The 22,929-nt window shown below is 34.5% G+C and overlaps 1 protein-coding gene across 1 annotated transcript in view; it reads right to left on the reverse strand.

Moving 5' to 3' along the window:
* Window positions 1-22,929, reverse strand: part of CFAP46 (cilia and flagella associated protein 46) — a gene marked incomplete at its 5' end in the record, with an annotated part of 66,694 nt that overhangs the window by 12,777 nt on the left and 30,988 nt on the right. The window contains 22 exons of the mRNA XM_083866277.1: window positions 593-690; window positions 1,502-1,669; window positions 2,666-2,845; window positions 3,726-3,860; window positions 4,577-4,765; window positions 6,098-6,233; window positions 7,066-7,221; window positions 8,033-8,139; window positions 9,164-9,364; window positions 10,670-10,816; window positions 11,741-11,870; window positions 12,116-12,214; window positions 13,644-13,792; window positions 14,154-14,321; window positions 14,709-14,828; window positions 16,624-16,844; window positions 17,397-17,441; window positions 18,065-18,224; window positions 18,658-18,841; window positions 19,370-19,508; window positions 20,577-20,715; window positions 22,422-22,587. Of these exons, the coding sequence (XP_083722403.1) occupies window positions 593-690; window positions 1,502-1,669; window positions 2,666-2,845; window positions 3,726-3,860; window positions 4,577-4,765; window positions 6,098-6,233; window positions 7,066-7,221; window positions 8,033-8,139; window positions 9,164-9,364; window positions 10,670-10,816; window positions 11,741-11,870; window positions 12,116-12,214; window positions 13,644-13,792; window positions 14,154-14,321; window positions 14,709-14,828; window positions 16,624-16,844; window positions 17,397-17,441; window positions 18,065-18,224; window positions 18,658-18,841; window positions 19,370-19,508; window positions 20,577-20,715; window positions 22,422-22,587 (3,237 nt within the window). The remainder of the gene's footprint in view (window positions 1-592; window positions 691-1,501; window positions 1,670-2,665; window positions 2,846-3,725; window positions 3,861-4,576; window positions 4,766-6,097; window positions 6,234-7,065; window positions 7,222-8,032; window positions 8,140-9,163; window positions 9,365-10,669; window positions 10,817-11,740; window positions 11,871-12,115; window positions 12,215-13,643; window positions 13,793-14,153; window positions 14,322-14,708; window positions 14,829-16,623; window positions 16,845-17,396; window positions 17,442-18,064; window positions 18,225-18,657; window positions 18,842-19,369; window positions 19,509-20,576; window positions 20,716-22,421; window positions 22,588-22,929) is intronic.

Raw genomic sequence — 22,929 nt, forward strand, 5'->3', positions numbered from 1 at the left:
ATGAGTAATTACTGCCCTCTAATTTAATGTGCTCACAAATATTCTCATGATGCAGTAACTGCCCCCACCTTGGGTGCAAAAACCTGCCAATTCTAGCTGGAACTGAGAGTGGTAAGGTAAATTCTTTTATTACTGTATAACCAATAAGGTAGATTTTTATTTGTTCCATGACAAGTGTTAAAGACTTTTAAAGTTGGTGAATGCTCTCATAGTCAGTTGCCGTAGCTCAATTTATGAGCTAGTTTATTGCAGCTAATTAGGCTGCAATAGTCAGGTAATTGGTGGCATTATAAAGCTAAGTATGACCCAAGAGCATAAGAAATAAAAGCAGGAAACTCTTAACATAACTTACAAAAGATATCAAGAATGTCCTGAAATCTTTCAAGTGACCCTTGAGATTTAAGAGATAATTAGGGAAATTGAAAGAACAGAAAACATAGAACTGAGCTGCAGGCAGTTTTATTTATATATTAATTAGTTCATTATCCTAAAATTCAAGTCCATCAAAATTAGAAGTAAAAGGCAATATTCAACCGGGTAAAAAAAGATGATATTTGTAACAGTGCTAAATCAAAACAATGAAATTTTATACCTGTCTTCTGAATGCTGGAGAATAATTATGTAGAAACTGGATGGCAATTCATCCACTATATTAAAATGTTCCACAGGAATACAGAGGTTTCTCCATGCCTGTACAGTAGCACAAAAGTACAATTATCTTCATAGAGTGAACCCCATTCTCAATTCTTTCATTAGAAAATTGATAGTAATTCTAGGAAAGAACATACTTAAAGGCCCAAACTCTCAGCAGATGTGCCAGGATAGTCGGCTCTGTCCAAATAACAGGAAAAGCTGCTTCCCTGTGGGGGATGCAAGCACTGGCACAAGTTGGCCAAGGAGGCTATGGAACCTCCATTCTTGGAGATAATTCAGAAGCCATTTGGACCTGGTCATGGACAACAAGCACTAGGAAGCCTTGCTTGGGAAGAGTTTACAAGATGACCTGCAGAGATTTTTTCTAATCTCAACCATTCTATGATCATGTTTTGTGCAGTGCAGAAGGACATATAAATATTATTTAAAACAAATTACAAATACTCTATCTTAGTCCATTCTCCATAACAACATGGCTTTCATGGCCATTACACAGTTTCTGAAGTTAAAATGCTATCAAATACTAGCAGAGTATTAGCAAAGGAAATCTAAGGTAGAATAATAAATAGTACATTTATTTTTGAAAAAATTTTACTAGAGGCACTTCACCAACCAATACTATACGAAATTGTATTTGGTTTACATGGCAAGATTTTGGTAGCAGGGGACAGTGCAGGGGTGGCTTTTGGAATCTCAGAATTGTTCAGCTTGGGAAAGCCCTTGGAGACTGTTGAGTCCAACTGCTCTCTCAGCACTGCCAAACCCATGTCCTGTATACACACACATATCTCTGTGTGCATTTAAATAACATATATAAAACCCCGTAATAAGTAGCTCAGAAAGTTACCATTGAAATAGCAGTCAGTTGCTGTTCCACACATTTTAGGAGATCACTTGTGTTTCTGTTTTGTTTTAACTGATTCTGAAGATGCAGCAATGCTGCCAGCTGAGAGCTGCTGGTGTTGGATGCAGCGGTCAGAAGGATACTCTTCATCATCATAGATGCTGAACAACTCTGTAAAATTGTTACATCTATTAATTTTCCTTCACAAAAATAAAACTGATACAGTATGTTTTTTGTAACGTATATCTATGTTGAAGAGAAGTTCTCTTACTTGAAAAGTGAGATGAACTAGCAGAAGACTGCTATTTGTTCTTACAGGTTAATGTAAACTGTCTGACAATAAGGAAGATTTCTTAAATACAAATAGCTGGAAATGACTTATTTGTATACGTTTATCATCAAGGTTCCTGCACTTAATCATCTAAGGTCCACATGGAATGGTAAATACTATGTTCTTAGCTCAGCCATTCACATAAGCTGAGTCTTTTCTGTTTCTGTGCTTTAATGGACACCCATCATATCACACAACAGACTTCTACAAAGAGCAAAATAATGGGTAAGACTATATAAACTTCTCTTTCAGCAAACACACTAATCCCCTCCTTTGAACTAGGAACTATGGGTTATTTGTTCCTGATGCAGGGAATATAAGCCCAACAGCCATTCTGCATCTTCTCTTCAATGGAGGCACATATTCATATGTATGCACCCGCAAGCCATCTATGGGACTATGCTGGGCAGGTATCAATCCAACAAACTGAATGCAAACTGAATTATCCACTTCAAAATAATGATTGAATAAATCCAGAGAAAAATTTTCAAAATTATTTGTTACAGAGGGATGAAACTGTATTTTGTGGCAATGTCTTATCTTTGCTAGTGACAATATAATAATTTTTTCCTTAAAAGTTCTTCAGGTCTACAATCATCAATGAAAATGTCAGGTCAAACACAATGGATAATAGAATTGTTAAAAACCCACTGATAAAATGTTCTGAACTTAGCAAATATATCATATAATTGATGATCTATATTACACACTGGTTCTCACATAGAACCCTGCATGTGTTCTGTATGACCAGTTTTCAGACTATGAAAATACAGTTTCGTTTATGCAACTTCGAACACCCTCCCACTGAAAAGCAGCACAAACATTAGTTGCCTTACCTGATGAAGTGCCAAAAACTGGCTAGTTGAAATTGGATCCAACTGTTGGAAGCATTCAGCCATTTCCAAACTAGCAATAGCCAGTACATCAGTAACATTATGAGTGAATGCAACAGCCATAGACCGTAGCAAAGCCTCACTGGATTGAGAAAGATACTTCTGAGCCATCCTTTGTTCTGTCTAGATGATAGAAATAAAAATCTTTATATTAAAATTGGCTAATATTAAGTATTTGTTATACATACACCAATTACAGCATGTTAGAGAAGATAAAATTTGCTTTTTAATGAGTAATTTTAAAGCATTTCCTTTTTAAGGCACTTAATGTATGATCAAAACATGCAAATGCTGATTAAATTTTTAGCAGACACCAGCACCTAATATATAACATTTAAAAATATTTAGTTCAATGCTGAATTTTTTTTAACATAAAATGTTTACTCAGCAGAACAGCCTTTAAATTCCAGGCAATATGAGCAGTTCAGAACCAAGGATCAATAAAATTGTTTCTGTGGACAACCATATTTAGTCCAAATTAACCCACAAATCTCTTACTTCAGGTATTTACTGACTTTACTAGCAACACAAGCTGTACATTCCCAATTCCTAGTGTGCTCTCATCTGCAGTAATAAATAGAGATCAGCTCACCAAATTTCACAAATGTTTTATGATAGAAGTAATTTCTTTCTTTGTTCCCAGTCTGTTATGCTCACTTAAAAAGTCTGTGAGGCAGAAGGAAACTTCCTGCTCATCTAGTCTTGGTTGCTACATGCTCAATCAATGGGAAATCACTGAAGGAGAAGGAAATTATTTCTTTCTGGGAGCAACTGGGTAAGCTCATTCAGGGGTTCCCATACAATCTACTGAGAACCAGGACAGAGCTACACAGCAGAATGATGGAAAGCTGTTTGTTGTAAGGTGTTTTGTAGATTTTTATCTTTTTTAAGATCAACTTTCTGTTACATTTCCATTATCAGTTTAAACAGAACTGGTAAGCTGACTATTATTCCATAAAAAGAAAATACTCAAATTCTAATGCAAGCTCACAAAGTAAAATACCTTTAATTCCTGTATTTTCCTCCTATACATATCATTATGCCATTTATTAGTTGATAAACTGCTCTCTGTCATATCCCGTTCACTGCTTTCTGCTGAAGTCAGCGAAGATTTTCTGATGTCTGATTTAGCATCTTCCTACCCATCACAGTATAAAAAAGAGGAACAATTAATCACTCTATTAAGTAAGGCAGGCTTCACTTCTTTTGTGAAAGTTTATGTGAAAATGGAATTAATCTTAGAAGAAATCACTACCTTAATTCCTTCATGGTGAGAGATTTAGCAATACTGCCAATTATGAAAATTCCTTAGTATGTTATGAAGACAATAAGACCACCGAAAACTAAAAAGACCCCCCCATACAACCTCTAAGATTTTGACTTTCTCATATTTGTCCTGCACTCATTTCTTCTGAAAACTTTAATTCATCACTGACTTTATAATGCCTCCATCAACTCTCCTTTCTTCACATAGGGTTCTTACTACAACACAAAAGGAACTTACAAATCCAAGCTTTTGACCTACCAATCAATACTTCTTGATCACGACTTCAGAGACCATACCTTGCCCACCCTTTAAGACATGCAAGGAATTTTTCTCTCTCTTTTGAAAATATTTTAATTAGTGTAGCTCACAAACAAATCAAAAACTAGCTATATGAGGACAGCACGTAGGCAGAAGCATGTTTTTGAAATTACTCATATTGCCACCCATTTTTATTATGGCTTGCATGCAGTATATAAAACCCAGCTCTACATAAAGAGCACCTTTTATACAAATGTACACAGAAAAAATATTAGAGCAGATAAACTTTACACAGAAAAATAAATTTAACTGAAGAAAATAATGCATACCATAACATCTGGCTTCCAGTAAATCTCTGAACATACAGGATCTACATTAATGGCAACTAAACGAAGGGTTTTTCCAGTTAGATACAGGCATTTGGATTTGATGTCAGGACAACCTTTACAAAGGTTCTGGATGTCTATTAACTGAGCCAGTGCAATATGAGCCGTGGTGCGTTTCATATACTTCCAAGCCTGGTAAAATACATATTTGTATTTATTTGCTCATATATCCCCACACAGACAGAAAAACACATTTTTAAAAAATGTAACACATATATATTCACATACAAATAACATATTAAATGTGACTATACTTTCAGCTACAAATGAGTTGTCTTTAATAGATATACAAAATCATTAACAACTGATTTAGAAAAAAATAGTTCAGTGTAATCCATATTCAGTATAATCCATAAGCAAAGTTCAACCAGTGCCAAGGAAAACATGGGATAAAGGGAAGATGTCCAGTAAACCATCCCCAAGACTAAAACCACACACTTCAACCTCCATTGCTGCAAACCTACATGACTGCTCTAGGAACCCATTTCCTCAGTAGTGAAAGAAGCTGTGCTATGAAAAACCTTGTTATACCTTTTATGAAAATCATAGGACTAAATATTTTGTATTACCTGCTGTATTGGATCATCTTCAATGATTAATTCCTCCAAAAATTCATGAAATGATGGTTCTCCCATATTTTTAGGCTTTTTCTCAGTAATGACAAGATGAAAAATATCCAAAAGAATTTCTACAAGATTTATTTTTCTAAGAGCTAGTTGTCTCATTAGTGGGATATTAACATTTTTACTCTGAAATACCAAAGAAAGTAGAATTTTAATTTCAAGTATTTTTGCAAATTTACACAATAAGAAGTTAGAATGTTATATTTATTTTAACCAAAGAAACAAACATTTTAGCATCACCACCTTCATAGAGCAGAAATACTTCAATGAAGATATTTAAGTAAGTTAAAAGAAAAACTTCAATGTCAAACACATTACAAGGCAATCAAAGTAACTCCATAGAATAAGAGCAGTTAGGTTTTGCTTTTCACGTTTATTTGCCTGGCACAAATAAAATATCTAATAATGCTACGTACACACTAGCAAAATAGGCTGCAGGCTTTCATTACCCAAAATACACTATTTTGAAGACAGACATTCTTTATTCATAATAATGTTTTGTGAAGACTTTTTGCTTCTCCTGAGAAGAAACACATTTTGAAGAATTTTAAACTTTCAAGGTATTTAGAGAATCAAAAATATCTCCAAGTTTATACTTTTTTCCTTTATAGCTATTAGATAAATGTCAGAATTAAATAAACTTGACAAAGAAATCCTCTCTTCATCCATTTTTTAACTGTAAATTCTTTTGGCATGCAATATTTCCTTCTATATACAAAGAATGTTTATCATTACAAGAAGATACTTCCTGTAAGCCCCAAATGAGATAATCCAAGAACAAGTGAATATCATAACTAAACTAGATTTCCTTTCCACAATTAAGAGGAAAAAAAGTCAATACCTCACTAAATGCAATTAAACTACAAACACCATGAAGCACTTCCTCTGTTTTGGATACTGCTCTCTGAGCTAAGTTATAAGCATTTAGGTAGTGACTGTATTTGTCTTTTTTGTTCCTTTCCTGCTTGGCAATCACCCTGAAAAAGAACCCAAAACAACACCATGAACTCAAAAGAACCTACATAAGAAAGTGCTTATTTTTATGTTATCAACACTGTTGAACATATATAATAAAATAATGAATCTATTAATTAATAGATTAAATATATTAATTATAGATAAAAAGATTGCATTTGTATATGTGTTTTTGAAATGTACAAATAGAAGAAATGAACTTCTTAATGAATTTAAGAATAATTCTTACAAGTTATTTTTCCAAGGTCTTATTCTTTGAACTGTACTGCTGCAATGCAAGAAGATGCCAAGACAAAAAGAGAAGAAAGGCAGATCATATTCTAGAGTATGTATTTAGCAGGAACACAACGGCAGTATACCAGGTACAAAACATATCACAATTGTTTTAAGGGGTATCTTCCAAACACCTGGGATTCCAAGCATACCATGTTTTGCACTCTTACTGTTGCAGGAGTTTCTAGAGAAACATTTCGACAGTAAGAATTGTGAAAGCCTGTAAATAATAGAGAATGATTGGTCTGGCTGCCAAAATACATCTACAAATGGGAAGTTCAAAAAGCTGACTTAAGAGACTCGGACACTTTGTTTTGACCTCAAGAGAGAACAAAAGAGAACTCTGCCTTCAATGAAAACAATTCTTGGTTTTTACAGTACTTTTTTCAACACAGGACACATAAAGACTGCAAACAGACATCTAACACCAATATATAAAGCCTAACAATGTTATCTGCTCTTTTCCATCTTAATTAGACCATAAAAAGTAAACAATACTCTTCATGGACTACTTCAACCTAAAAAACCCTTTTCAATAGGCATATGGAGGTACAGTATTACCTACGAATATTTGCACATTCCAGCAGTATTTCAGCACTGTTGTTTTTATGCCCATGATGAAAAAAGTCCTTCTCAATTTGAACTAATTTATTGTAGGATTCCTGTAGAATGTCTGGCAACTGATCCTGAGCAAAATGCATCTGAATAAGTGTTTTTCTAGAAATAAAAATTAAATACAAGACAGCAGTCAGAAAGTGCAGGCTTATTTTTGAGAACAGACACATTTCTCTCTGCTTTGCTTTAAATTCTAAGAAATTTACAAAAAGGATCATAAATGTGTGTTTTACAAATGATAGTAATTCTGAAAAAATCCAAATATTATATTTTGACAAGAGGTGTCACTTGTTCCATATATCTAATTATTCCATCTTACTAGGCCTAATCAGTCCTCTAAATACAGATGAACTGAGAAGACTGATAATACTCTTCCTTTTCTAATTGAAAACTTCCCATTTATGGAAAGAGACAGGAGTGCAAGTGTCATATGCTTCTCCCCCTTTACCAACACATTTTAAGGTCTCTGAGCTTGGATTTCAGTGGAACCAAAACCATTGTTTGGTTTCACCATGAGCAGGCTTCTAGGTCCATGGTGAGATCAGAAGTCAACACTGCAGACTGCAGTAGTGTTGCAGAAGTGTTCAAACAGATACCTCTGCACAGGCAAATGTACATTGCACCTTTAGGTAACCTACACTGCAAGCTATGCACAACAGGTTGTGGTATCTCGTTTACCAATGTAACAGGCAGTAGGGCTACATGCAACCATTTGGGAAGGAAGTACAGAAATTTGGAAAGAAATTTCAATTTTAAAAAACCAAACCACCACGTAAATGACTTAGAACAAAAGTACTTGAGAATCCACAGAATTTGCCACACTAAAATAAGACAGCATTGTAAAAATTACATATATTTGCAATTTAGCTGCATGTTTAGAAGCTGGCCATATTTTAGAGAAAAGACAGTTTACCTGGCTTCAAGGGATGTAATCATAAAACTCAATTCTGACTGCCTGCCAGGTCTCTTTAGTAAAGTAGATCGAAACACATTTACAGTATGTTCCAGTATCTCACAAACCTGCAGGTAACACCAGAATTTTCATAATTCTATTTTAAATGTCTATAGATAATAATAAACATTCATTCAGAAAACTTCAATTTGGTACAGAACTTGTTAATTATCCCCAAGATTGCTGGCTCTTGATAACTGTAAATAAGTCTAGAAAGTTTGAGTTATGATCATACTTAGATACTTTGATGATTACATGAATGGTGGACATATATACAAGGAGAGAAGATGGAGCGAGATTCATCTTGGAGGTACATAGGAAAACAGTAAATATGAGTTTATTCAAATTCAAAATAATCCCTTTATATGACACAGCCTTGCACAGTTTATCAAGACAGGTTAGATCATCACAGACATAAGACTTTATTTATTCTGAAACTCATGGAAGTGAAGAGTTTAACAGTAAATGGATATTTTGATGTTACAGGGTTTTAGTAAAAAAAAAAAAAAAAAAAAAAAAAAAAGGTTCATAGAAGTATCTTCCAGAATCTAGAAATAATAGTTATAAAACTATTTCAAATACTTGGGAAAGGAAAGCGTAACAGAAAATAATACTAAAAGGTGTGATTTTTATCGAATATGAAAAATAAACACACCAGTGTTAACAGAACTGTCTGAATACAAAAGAATTCTAATCAAGAGAGTCGGATCTCTAGGATTTAGTCATACATACAAGATTTTAAGTGGTTTTAATCCAATAGAAGAATATTCATCTCATCATAAAAACATCCTAAACTTCTGTGGGTATAGTCATACATACAAGATTATAAGTGGTTTTAATCCAATAGAAGAATATTCATCTCATCATAAAAACATCCTAAACTTCTGTGGGTATAATCTCATTCCTAGTGGCCTGCATCTGTTTGGAATCTGTAATTAATGTCTGTTAAATGCTCAGAGAAAACAACATTAACTGCATTTAACACCTAATTTTGCTTTTATTGAAATGTAAAGGCTATAATATTTCACTGAGAGAGACCACTGCTGAAAAAAACCCCAAACCACAACCCCCAAACCCAAAAAGTTTCCTTACCATGCTCAGTTTTCCTTCCCCCTCTTCCTGTAGGATTGCTTCTGTTAGACTCAGAGTACTGTTATACCAAAACTGCTCGTTCCCTCCCAGGAGCTGTGCTTTCTCAATGAGTGCTTTAGCTTGTCTGTGATTTTTTTCCAGGTTAGCCAACACAGCAAGTAAGTACAAGCACCGTGACATATCAGATAGGGCCCTCAATTCCTAGAAAGAAACAGATGTGATCTACATTCCAAAAATCCACTACTGCTATTTGTATTTATGTCTGTCCATATTTCAGATTAACCTGACAGAAACAAAAAGTGAATGCTATTCCCCCAAGTGTCTGCTGAATTTCTTAGTTATTCCTTACAGTACGTCTACTTAATATTTCTTTCCGTTCCTCTACCTTCTATCTCACTGGTCAAATAAGGTATTTTTCTGCTATTATTTAGTATGTGTATATCTGCTAGTGTTTGCCAGCATCTGATGAAAAAATGTGGTGACAAAAGATGTATTTTTGTGAACTGTATGGATACACTAGAGATCCAGTGAACTCACAATGCTGATTTATACTAGTTATAAGCTATAACTAGTCCTGTATAAGGGACAAATACTGTATATAATCTGTATACTAGGATACAGACACACAGGATACTACTGATGAATTTCATAATTAAAATTACTGTCCTCTCAAATGTATTTTCAACTTTCCTCAATATCCAATGCCTAATTAATACTTTATAAAGAGGCATATATTATTCATGAATATCATTCTTATATTATTATTTAAAGTATTCATGATTTTACTAAATTTACATCAGCAGTTTTTCCTTACATGAGAAAAATTATTACACAAAATAACAGGATATAAATTACATTTTTTTTAAGTAAAGGTTTTACTGCAGTAATTATATTTCAGCAACTTTTTATAATGAAGCACAGGGCTTCAGTGGAAAATGTTAGATATAGGGAAAATATCTGTAATGTATAATCCTTCCTAAAAATGAGATGATGCACATCTGTTTGGTAGAACATATTGACACTTATTTCAGATCTGCCAGAATCCTAGAAAATAATTTCAGTTTTATCAAAACATTGCAGTAAATCCACAATGAAGCTTAAAATGAAATAACCAGACTTTCAAACAATCAAAATATTGTGAGGATGGAGCTAAAGGCTTTCTCTCTCTTCCAAACAAACCTTGAATGTTTCCCATGTATTTAAACAAACAAGGTTGAAATATACCTATACCTTCCAAGGCCATTGCAAAGTAGACAGAGATGCTGACACTACCTCAGGAATTTATATAACCTGCAGAGAACTCCCATAAAGTTGGACTGAAATGCCATATCTTTAAATGTACATATTATACACATTGATTCTTACTAAGAAATTGGTTTGGGGTGGTGGGAGAAGGCTTGGCTTTGGAGTTTGATTATTATTATTCTGAGGAATAACTGCATCAAAATTAACCTTTTCCCTACACGTGTTATTAGTGTTTCTTTTTCTATTTAATTTGTGTTGTACCTGGGTTGCAGCATGGGCCTCTGAAAGCAGAAGCCTTGCTGGTTGATACAAGCCCAGCTGAATTAGTACTTCAGCTTTTTCAATCCACAAGTGAGGGAAAGAAAGTGCATTCAGTCCTTTTCCTGTTACTGGATTTACCTCAAAGCCCTGAAAAAAAATAAAGAAGTATTACATCTTCATAAATTTCTAAACAAACTAGACAGGTTACAAATTGCTATTAACTATGATATCCCATACCTTGGCTATATTTCTAACTTCAAAAATTTAACATTATATTTCAAGAACAACAGGTAATTTATGAGATCTGGATTTTATAATTGTCAAAAGGCACTGAACTAGTAAGTATATACTATTTAAAATTAATTACTTCAGATACGCTGCTGTCACAAAGTTGATTTTTGGTAATAACTAAAACTCAAAGAGGAATACTATTTACAAGAGCTAAAAGAGGTGACTTGAGAGGGATTAGTAATTAGAAAAACAAGTATGGAAAACATTAGAAAACATTATAGAAAAACATTATATGCACAAGTATGGAAAAAATACACAGAGAGCAAAATGGTGTGACGACAATCCAGACAGCATTGCCATAATAAAGGGCAAAGTGGAGGTAAGCATTAAAGAACTCAATAAGGCAATTACCTTCCTAAAGAAGAGACAGTAAAGACAGAACTGAAATATTTTCATGCCCTTAAAACAATATGTAAGAGGAGGCCAAACAGGACATGCTAATATAATGGAGAAAGAAAAGATAAAAACGAGACTAAGAGTGAATACAGTATCTTTTTTGCTTCTCAGTCTTTTTAATCTATTTGCATTAGTACCCAAAACCATTTGTAGCAAAGTAGTTTTACTTTGTATGACTAAAGATTCCAATCTTATTCTTCCTCAATATAAATAATATGCCAGGCAAACCCAGCTCAGCTTCACATGATTGCTAGCAGAATTTAGGTAACATGCAATATTAATGATTTTTGTGTTCATGTATTTCTCACGTATTATCTAGAAATGAACTAGCAAGTGTATCTAAAAAAAGTATTTTAGTACAGAAAATGAAGTAGAAATAAAAACCTTTTCACTTGAAGTAAGGATATTCTCATTCCTACTACCATTAAGCTGAGAATTTTCAAAAGGTATTTTTCTTTCTTCTGTCTTCATGTATACGATTTTTTCTTTTTTCAGTGCAATCTCCTGCCTACACCTAAATCACAAGAAAGAAAAAGTAAACTCAAGTATATTTCAAAAAGCATTTCATAACGAAGTATTAGTGTGTAAGGAATCTTTACCATACACTACTCGGTAGATAGACACTAACCAACATGCACAGAATTTTAGGGCATAGCTCATATACCAAAGGTGTTTTTTACTATTTTCCCCCAACAACACTTCTCAACTGTAGGGAAAGCAGTCCCAAATAAATACCACCTCAGCAGTGAAAACACATACATTGCTTGTTCTAATTCACTAATGTGCACTTCTCCAGCAGCTTTCTCATGATACACAGATCCCTGACTCAGTTTTAAATCTGAGCATATCAGGGCAATTCTGCAAATAAAAAGAAAGAAAGTTTAAGAAACAATCTGAATCCTTCATATGTTGCTTCATATAAGCACATGATATATACAAAGCACATACTTGTCAATCCTACCTTCTTGTGTCTTGATTAATACTGGCAATAACAAAGATTGTAAATAAAAACAGGGGAAATTACCCATTGATAGAGGTCACAGAATCAAAGAATGGTTTGGGCTGGAAGGAACTTCTAAAGATATCTAAAGGTATGGGCAAGGGCATCGTTCACAAGACCAGGTTGTTCTGAACTCTATCCAATCTGACCTTGAACACTTCCAGGGATGGGACATCCAGCAGTAGCCTCAGTTTTGTCCATCAAACCTGTATTGCTCCAACTTAACAGCAAAAATTATGTACTAAAAGTATGAAAACATTTAGAGGGTCTCACTATAGCATGCAACCACCACTCCCCTGCCCCTCAATGTGTATGTGCTAACACATTTTTCTGTCCTGAGTAAAGAGTAATATATTCCTACACATCTATCTAATCATATACAGATGTCAGGTCATAGATATATATAAAATACCATGAAATAAACACAAGTCTTGAGGAATTAACAAAAAAAATAATAAATCTCTGGCACATCTTGACTGAAAATAATTTCCTATCAGAAAGTCTATTTCAGTCTTGTAATAAAGCAACTCAGTAATCAAATGGCCGAGAAACACATACATTTGTATACATGAATATCTATTCTGCTCAGTGGGATCAGTTTCAGGCATTTTAAAGAATTGCTATGTGTTTTTTAATGCACTACCAGAGAATAAGCAATTATTGCATGTGGCTGTTACTTATTAAGCAAACATTATTTAATACCTATCAAAAAAGCATAAAAAATGCTTTAACTAGAACAGCAAGAATTTTCAATTGCATACATAATGGATACTTTTAAATCAAAAATTTTAGGGGTTATGATCCATAAAAATACCATAATTTTGGTCACAAAGAGAAATCTCTCTAAAAATGCACTTACCAGGGCAACTTCTTTGTGCCCTTAAGGTGGAGAATATATTTTTGATGCAAATAAAGAGTCTGCCTTTTGAATACTTAATAGATAAGACTTTCATAGAAACTTTTTTCAACTTTGCGTTTTTCAGTTAGCCAACAATAAGGCACCTCAACAATTTTTCACATGAAAGTTGCCTGACTTCATAATCTCACATGCTTTCCATGTGGAAGATCATGTTTAGGAACAGATAGACTTAGTGGCTTTTAGTCCACAAACCTATTCACCAAAACTCTATTAAAATGCATTTAAAAAAGAAAGGAAAATAAATAAAAAGCCATTACAAATATAAAACAGTAAGTCACAAAATTTCTTGTTACTACGTCATGAAGTATTAATGGATGGTCCACTCCATTAATTTTCTCTTTTATTTAAAATAAATAAAGGATACAAACCGAAGGTGATAGAGACCAGACAGACTTCTACATTCCAGAACTTCACTAGCAATAACTTCAGCTAGCTGAAAGATTGGAAGAATCAAGTGGGGGCAAAAAATTTTCTGTAGTTCTTTAGATAAAAGATCCATAAAATACAACGTGCAAGTCTGAAAAGAATTTTTTTAAAATTCAGTCAGTATAAACATAATTTTGTAGAAAAGAAATTTTAAATTAATGGTTACATCTTCAGCTCCAAAATAAACCTCAAAAAAGACACAAATAAGCTTTCTAGCTGAAAAAGCAGCAAGGTACACAGAAAGCTGGTGAATGTCCTCTCTAAGTTAACCACATTTCAGCATGCAGAGGACAGGCTAACACCTCTTGAAGTATTAATGAATACTACAATAGAGAAGCATTTAGGACAGCTGTCTGAAAATACACAGACAGTAAAACTAAAATACAACCATTTTCTGGTACTGATTTTCTCCTAAATAGTAAATGCTCTAGAATTTTGAGGAGTATACTTACAGGTTTTGGGAAATTATCCCAGTTAATACCATAACTGTTTGTTTTCTGTTTAAAAGTATCTCTGATTTCATTGGGACAGTCATACTGGGCCCATTCCTCCACACTTGCTGGTAAGGTATCAACTGATTCATTCCCTTGAGGCTTCTCCTTTGCAACAGAAACTTCAGCCTATGATAAAAACAAGAACACTTATGAGATCAAATTAACAATCCTATTGGTATTAAATATTCAGCTAAAAAAATGAACACATCTGCTTAATATGCTTTGAAGTTTTCTCAGATTTGGGGTGTTTTCTGGATCTCCAGACTGTGGGTTTTATGAAACAGCAGTATATTGACCAAAGCAACAAACAAAAGAAAAAGTATTTGTAAATCCATGATCTGTCAAGACAGCGTGATCAAGAGTGAAAGTATGATCCACAGACTCACAGAGAAATTCCTCCCAGGTTGTCAGAGTCAGTACAGGAAAGTGTCAGAACTATTTATCAAATGAGCCCAAGGAAACATCTCTTAGAAAGGGAGGGTTGTTTTAATTCCACAGAAAAGTGGGTCTTACTTTTTCTTTCTTTTTGTCCTTGTCTTTTTTAGGAGCTTTTGACTGCACTTTCTGAAGAACTGTAGGTTGTGAAGTGTTTGATAATACATTCATAACAATCCCTGATGCTGACAACGACACCTAGACAATCAAATAACTATAATTAATTATTTTCAATTTGCAATAGTAATAATAATCTCACCTTCTAGTAATAGCTATTATCCACTGCAAGTCACTATCTACAGCTATTAACAATTGTCACATATCATATTCTGCTCCTGCATAATAGTTTTCTTCAGAAAGATAACAATTTCAGAGATACTGGATGCTTGCATTTTTTGCACAAGTATTTAGGACGAACAATTAAGCAGCAGAACTGTAAAAAGACAAGATCATTCCTGCAATAAATACTTCTACTATCTTTTTTTTAACCTATACAGTTGCAAATGCAATTTTTTTGTTTTTGTTTTTTTTTCAAACCATTAGTCTAACTTGCTTCATTTTCTACAAAGGATGAATTTTATGAGGAAGTAATCTGCAAGACAGCAGAGTCACTTTGTCCTCTTTCTGGGTTAGTCGTTTACAATGCTACTGCTGAATATTATATAGAAGAAATTTCTAAATATTTAAGCATACAAAAGAGTGAACTGAAACTTTCTCTGTACAAGCAAGTACACAACAAATGCAAATTTCAAATTAAAGATAATACATCTATTAAAAGGTCAGAGGCAGCTGATCTTTTCTGAGAACATTTTAAGATCTCCTACCAGGTAATTTATGGAGTCCTAACACTAAAAAGGCTGTTTTGAAGTGGATATCTGCAGTAAGGTCTGCTTTACTTTGTAAGCCAAAACAAGGTGTCCTGTACTTAATTCCTTTAATATCATATTTGTTCCTTTTCTGGCAATACTGTTCAGCTGTAAATATGATTCTTAGAGTGACTCTCATTATCCTACAATTGGCACTGACATCAGCATCAAATTTTAGTTTTAATAGCTTTTTCAAACCGTAGTACTCTCTCAGGTAGTTTTTTCCCTAGTAAGACACAGAGTCAAGTGTTGGATATTAAAAGTTATGCTTGTGTAAATCTGAAAATAGCAATATTCAATTTTAATTTTGCAAATTCCTGTCTCACATCACATGTTAAACTGATTTCACAATGAATTCTTTCCCGTAATTACCAAAATTAAGCAGTAACAAATTGCAGGCTTTTACTTCTAATTGGAATAAAATTATTATACACAAGCTATAGCTTTTCAATCTAGTTGGTAGGTCCCAACTGAGACTGTTCCTATAATGATTTGTTGCATTACTATTATCAACTACATATTTAGCCCCTTCAAATATTTGCTTTTCTTAACATATAACTGTTTTCCTATTATCATTGCTGTGATTCTGAATAGCCATTTCTGTTGGGCATATCTATGAGAATTGAAGTAGATTTGATTGACTTGAAATGCTCTAACTATGGAAAAGCAATTAGAGAAGTCAATCAGTGAACATTGCCAGCCGCTACAATTCCTTTCCAATGACAGCCCTTTTGATTCAATTTTATGAAGGTCCACCTGAAATCACCATTCTTCAGAACTGCCAGGAATGTCTTCAGTATGTATTCTGCCACTACTGAGATTCCTTAACAAACTAAAAATACAAAATTTGAGAACTTATTGCACAAAACATATGAATGGACTCCAGAGAAACAATGGCCCACTGCTTTTATCTGCAGTGTCTCTTCTCTCTTTTCCTGAGAGAAAACCACTTTCTTGTTTAATCCTTAAACCTGAGAAAATACATTAACTGCACCATAAACCAGAAAACTCCAAGGACAAAGTTAAACACCAAATGAATAGCTGCTGAATACCACAATTACACAAGGAGACATGAAATATATTGGCCACATTATAGTAACACGACACATAATCTCATACAATCTCACCTGCCAGATACGGACAATACAGGCATATGCCATCAAACAGTGCTGCTGATGAGAAGAACTATGACCAGAAAATAAAGCCATTATTGTCTCTGCTCTAAACAAAGCTTCCAGTTGTTTAATATTACTCAAATCTTCCAAATTAATTTGGGGCATGGTACAATTTGCTCCGTTGTCCACCTTAGCATTTTCTGTAGGGAACAGTTTTGGTGTACCATTGTTTTCTGTTGGGAAAAAAAGCAAACACATGCCCACAGTGACAGCATTGTAAAAATGTATTTAAAAGTTAAAATTTCTGAATTGAAAATGAAAATATTTAGGGGAAAAAAAGAAAAATGGAAATCTATCTACTAATGATGTTCCTCTTAAAATGATGCAATGCTACTTGCACCATGTTTTTAATCAACAATGTAACAGTTCTGTATAATAAATGATGTAAGCCTGGTAGAGGAATGAAAACCACAAAAGGCTGGATGATTTTTGAGGTTCCTTCCAACCTGGGCTGTTTTATATTTGAATCTAATTTCTCTTATTATATAATTTGAATTTCTATTAAGAGCTTTGTAAAAATTTTCCTCAAACTTAAGTGGTGTAAGGATAGTAATCATAAGCAAACAGGTGAAATTGGGGAGAGGATCATTACAGAACTAATACAAAATTTAAATCACTACAGGACTGTAAAAAACAACCAACAAAACCACTAACAGGAAAGTATGAACAGAATATTGCTACTGTTAATAGTCAACTGTGTGATAGTAGAGACACTGTGTATTTACCTTTCTCAGTGAAAACATCAGAAGTACTTGTCTGATCCATGTTGTCTATCCACACACAAAAAAGAACAGCAGAGCAGATGTTCATTAACATCACACAGGACAGTATGGTTCCAGAAATCAGATACCTTTTTCCCAAATGAATACCGGGGTATCCTATCAGAATAGGCCACTAAGGTCATACCAGACCAAGTGGATATTTGTGTAAAAGGAGCAAAGAATTTTACAGTTACAGAAGTAATCGAAGGCATACATCCCTTTGAAAGTCATTTTTGAAAAATTAATGATCAGATAAAGTCAAGGAAAGGGTAATGGGCTTAGATACCCATATCTTGGCACAGAAACTATTTCCTTCAATTTCATCTGTCCCTCCATGAGAACTTGCTGTCCAGCATGGACAGCACAGCTTTCTGGTAGCACCTCACACCTCAGGAATCCCTATGTCAGAGGGGAACAGTATCTTACTACACCAAAACACTGAGGGTAAGTCTCCACAGCATAACACAGAATTCACAGATAAACTGAACCTGCACTGAATAAATGACAGTAAATGCACAAGAAAATACAGACAAGCTTGTGCCAGTCTTTTTGATAACTAACCTGTAAATGTAAAATCTCTCTCATGTTTCCTGCTGAGAAATTCATCTGAATGAGAAACACCCATTACATACCTTCCTCTTGTGTGGATGGCGTAGGGAATTTCATATGGAGCAGGAGATCTACTGCCCACTCCAGAGGTTTGACAGCATCATCGAGGGGAAACTGATTACAATATAAGCATTCAGCAAATTCCATTAGGTAATCAACTCTCTGCCAGTCATCTTCTTCTTTCTATAAAAGTAATAAAGGAGGAGTCAATTTGTATTTGTTTATGTAAACCATCGAAATTATATACTAAAGTTTCATGTAGTCTTAATGGAAGCAAAAAAATAATAATTTGACGTCAAGCAGTTTTACTGGTATCACATAATCAGAATTGTGATAAACGGAATGTAACAGAAAACTCCATCACCAGTTCAATCTTCGTTTTGTTAAAACCACTTGCTACCCTTAGACATTTTTCTTTGGCAGGACACAACTAAAACTTTACTGGATATAAAGATTCAACCATAGAGAGTTTTCCTACTGAAGAGTAATCTCAAGGTTATAAAAAGTAATGGTCAAGTATATGGCCTCCCTGCCCATTCAGGAACTTGCAGTCCTATGAATCACTTGAGAAACATCATTCTATCAGCAGGGGAACAAACAGTAAGAACTGACAAACCTGTAAAGCAATGATTGCGTTTTGAAAACAGCGTAACTGTCCAACAACACTTCTGGAGACTGTTACCAAATGTCGCCACACATGTGACAAATAATCTTCACCTTTGTGACTGACTCTCAGAATGGCCATTATAAAATTGGATCCTGATCCTGCCCTCACTGTAGCCATAAGTTTGAAAATCAGGCTAGAAAAAAGATCAAACAAATTACAAATTACTTGATCTGTACTTGTAAGGTAGCTTTGTGATTAAGATATATATACTGGTTCATATCCAGTATAGTAAAAGATGCAAAGCTTATAAACTGGCACAAAAGGGCACAAAACCAACTCAGATAAGATTATGTAAACAGTGCCCTAGATGATTTAGTTTCCATTTAATGAAGATGGATTTGCACTTAGGAAAACTAAAGTCTCTGCTATATACCCACATTTTGTGCATCTATTTGTGTGGGAAGTAAGATACTACTTGTATACAAGTTTTTTAAAAATTAAATTTACAAATATTATTAGCAGATTAATGATAGGAAGCACTGCCTCTGTGTGTCTTTTTTATGGAAAATACACAAATGTATTTTATGTTGTAAGGACAGGCTGCTAAAAGGTAATCATAATAATTTCCCAATGCAAAATAAAAAAATACTCAAGAGTTTTATACTTCTCAAGAACCAAACTGCTTATTTATAAAATAATAAAAATAAGTCAACCAACTTACAGTTTGTGTCCTTTCTGAGGCAAAACTTGAATAGCTTCATCCAGGAGTTTTAGTGCTGTCTCCCAGTCATCTTTATCAGCACAGATGTGGAATAATAGACCATATAAGGAGGTTCTTAATGTCAGATCTTCCTCAGCACCTTTGAATTGTATTTAAATGATTTATTAATCTACTGCAGAATTAGAATACTGATTTCAAAATACCGGGCTTTCTTTTATTACCAGATCAACAGAAAGAAGAACATGCCTGGGAGAAAGCATCCAACCGATAACCCAATATTTTGAAAATCCCTTGTAATCCACTGATGCAAAGGACATGTATCTTTCTTTTCCTAAACAAACAAACAAACAAAGAAAGAAAAATATATACAAAAACCCAAACAAAAACAAACAAAAAAACCCCAAACACCCCTTTATCTTTCAGTTAACATATATCTCTAAGTATTACCAAACTTTTGTTTTGTCTGTGAACCAATCCATATCATTAATATGAATATTAACCTGTAACCTAAACAGCTTCTTGACCAGCTGAAAGCCACAGGCATTTCTCCAGAATGAGTTCTATAACACAAACTCAATACAAAAATAACCAGACTTAGTAATATTCAATTGCTTACACTTATTAAATGACATGAAAACCTGAAGTACTCTCAGAGAATCACAGAGTAGCTGAGGTTGGCAGAGACCCTACAGAGCTCTCTGCCTACATCCCTGCCTAAAGCAGGCTCCTCTCTTTACCTGTGAAAATTTGACTATCACAATTGTTACCCAAAGGTCAGACTTGCTGCTTCCCTCTCCTCTACAGCACACTTTTGCGTCTTCAGAGATAAATTCACTGTCTTGTTTCTCAAATAGATCCATATATGGCATACTAATCATTAAATACATGCAGGATGATGCAAAGAAGTTAACTAAGCTATAGCCACAACTTTTGGGTCAATATTACATTAGCATCATCAAAGATTTATCAGATTTGGTCTAATCAGCATTTACTTCCATGAAGACACAAAGTTTGTCTAATTTAGTGGGCTTCTACAACATAGTGGCTGCATCAATGTACAAGAGCTATGGATGTCATCCACTCAGATTTCTGCAAGGCCTTTGACATGGTGGCCTGTGACCTTATTGGACAGATACAAGTTTGATGGATGGACTGTCAGATGGGTAAGAGTTACCGTCACTGGCTCAATGTCCAAATGGCTCAATACCCAGTGGAAACCAGTAACAAGTAGTATATCTCAAGGGATACCAATACCAGGGATACTGGAACCAGTATTCAGTATCTTCATTGCTGGCAGTCAAGGGGATAGAGTGCGCTTTGCGCTTGCAGCAAATCTGCTGATGACACTGAGGATGAGGAGGAAGAGATGTCACCTAGAGGGACTGACAGGCTCAAGGAGTGGGCCCAAGGCAACCTTGACAAGTTCAACAAGATCAAGTGCAAGGCCCTCCACCTATGTCAGGGCAGAAACCCAGTACCAGTGCAGCCTGGCGGATGAAATGAGAACAGTCCTGCGGTGAAGGATTTGGGAGTACTGGCAGATGAAAATCTGGACATCTGCTGGTAGATCCTTCTCCAGATGTGACTGCATTTAAAAATTGACTAGTTATCCTGGTCAAGGGTCACTGGACACCAGTTCCTGCCTCTTACATTGGTACTGCAGGGTATATCTAAAAATTCAATAACTCCAGAAATAATCAAATATAGAGCACTAACAGGAATTTTTTTACCTAACTACTATCAGAAGTTACTCACTTCTAACTCATAAGAATTGCTAACATTCGCAGACATAAAAATATCTATGCTACCTATAAATGCAAATTTTCATTATCTACATAAAATTGCTTCTTAATACCACTTATTAATGATTCATTCTAAAATTATGCTGTGGTGGAGAGTTAACTACATACAAATAATGAAGTATTCCTTTTTATTTGTTTTAAATATATTTCTACAAATAAACTTTGGAACTGTGTCTGTGGGCAATTATTCTTATGTATCTAAACACTAAGTTCCATTAAACTTACAATTATCACTGTGCTTCCAAGTATACATTGAACTCATCAGTTCCTATACACCCTGAATAAGCAGACCAGTCACCATCTCTGATTATTTGTGATTTATACACGGCTTGACAAGAAATCAAAATAAAGGTTTCTATTCTTGTACTACGCCCTGCTTGATGATCTGAGATGCAGACTCATATTTGTACCACTAAGCCTGGATGCAAAAGTCATCAACAATCCCTTCAAGTGCTCATCAAAATTGTGCCCATGGAAATGTACAGGAAAACTCACAGCAGCTTCACTGACATGTAAATCAAATCTAGAAAGAGAAATGGATAAGCTCCATGGAGGTTTGAAGTAAGAAAAGTTGCAAATGTGCATGGAAGTTTCAGTGTGAGGAAGAAATTCCACCTGGTGAGATGTGTTTTATGACACACATCCCCTGCATACTGTTTCAAGGGGATGACTTCTTTGGATTACACGTGCTGTTCAAAATCATCAAATACTTAATTTTATCACAAACTCCCAGCACAGTCTAAACTTTGACTCCTTCCTACTGCCAAAGTCCTAAACAGTCTGTCAAAAACCCGAAGAGATGCAAAATAAAACTTTCCTTTTGCAGGTAGAAGAAATTTGAGCCTGCAGGTGGGAGAAATCTTAACTTACTAACTTTTTTTTTTCCTGAGTTAGTGTTTTAGGATCTATTATCATATTTTCCAGATCTATTATCAGACTTGCCAGAAGTGGCTTTTATCCTGGATTTTGAATATTTTCTAAAAATTCTTTTTTGTAAGCCTCATGAAGGGAAACACTACAGTAAAAATCAGACAGCAAAATACTTTGCAGAAAACTGTTCTGAGTTTGACAATTGCCCAAAATGAAAAGAATCAGCAAATGGCATATAAGAGCATCTGACTGCAGGTAAGAAACCAGAAATGTGTTTGTGACAAATAAGTCACTTTTGCCTCTTAGGAAAGGTATCCTTAAGTTTCTTTACCATCAGCACCAATCACTAACAACAAGCAATATTTACTAGAAATTCTTACCTGTTCGTTTTTAGATTCTGCTTTAATTATACTCTTAAGAATTATTTCAGTAGGCTCTTTAAACTGTTCTCTATCACGTGGTGAGCCAAGCAAAGGTAAACATGCATTCCAAAAGTGCCTAGCTGCAAACATTACAAGAGAGTAATTCCCAGCTTCACCTGCATACCTGAAGAAAGGGAAGCAGAACTTAATAAGGAAAAACAACCCCACTTTAGCTATAGTAAAGAATTATACCTCTAGGAACATTTGGGTTTAGCTGGTCTATGGATCACCTCAGTAATGAGGACTTAGCACGAGCTTCATCGAAAAGCTATTTTCCATTTTGATATACCAAACAACTTCACACACTCAGTAGAACTAGGAATAAATAAGTAGCATATTCATGACTTTACTGTACTTCTGCATAATCTTAGCTCAAGAGCATTCTTTAAAAAAAGAGCAAAACCTCCTCAAGATGTTCTCATTGGAACAATATACTTTTATTGGCTTCCTATTATGTTAATTTCTC

Source organism: Zosterops lateralis (assembly GCF_965231275.1).
Source record: "Zosterops lateralis genome assembly, chromosome: 8".
Classification (NCBI taxonomy): domain Eukaryota; kingdom Metazoa; phylum Chordata; class Aves; order Passeriformes; family Zosteropidae; genus Zosterops; species Zosterops lateralis.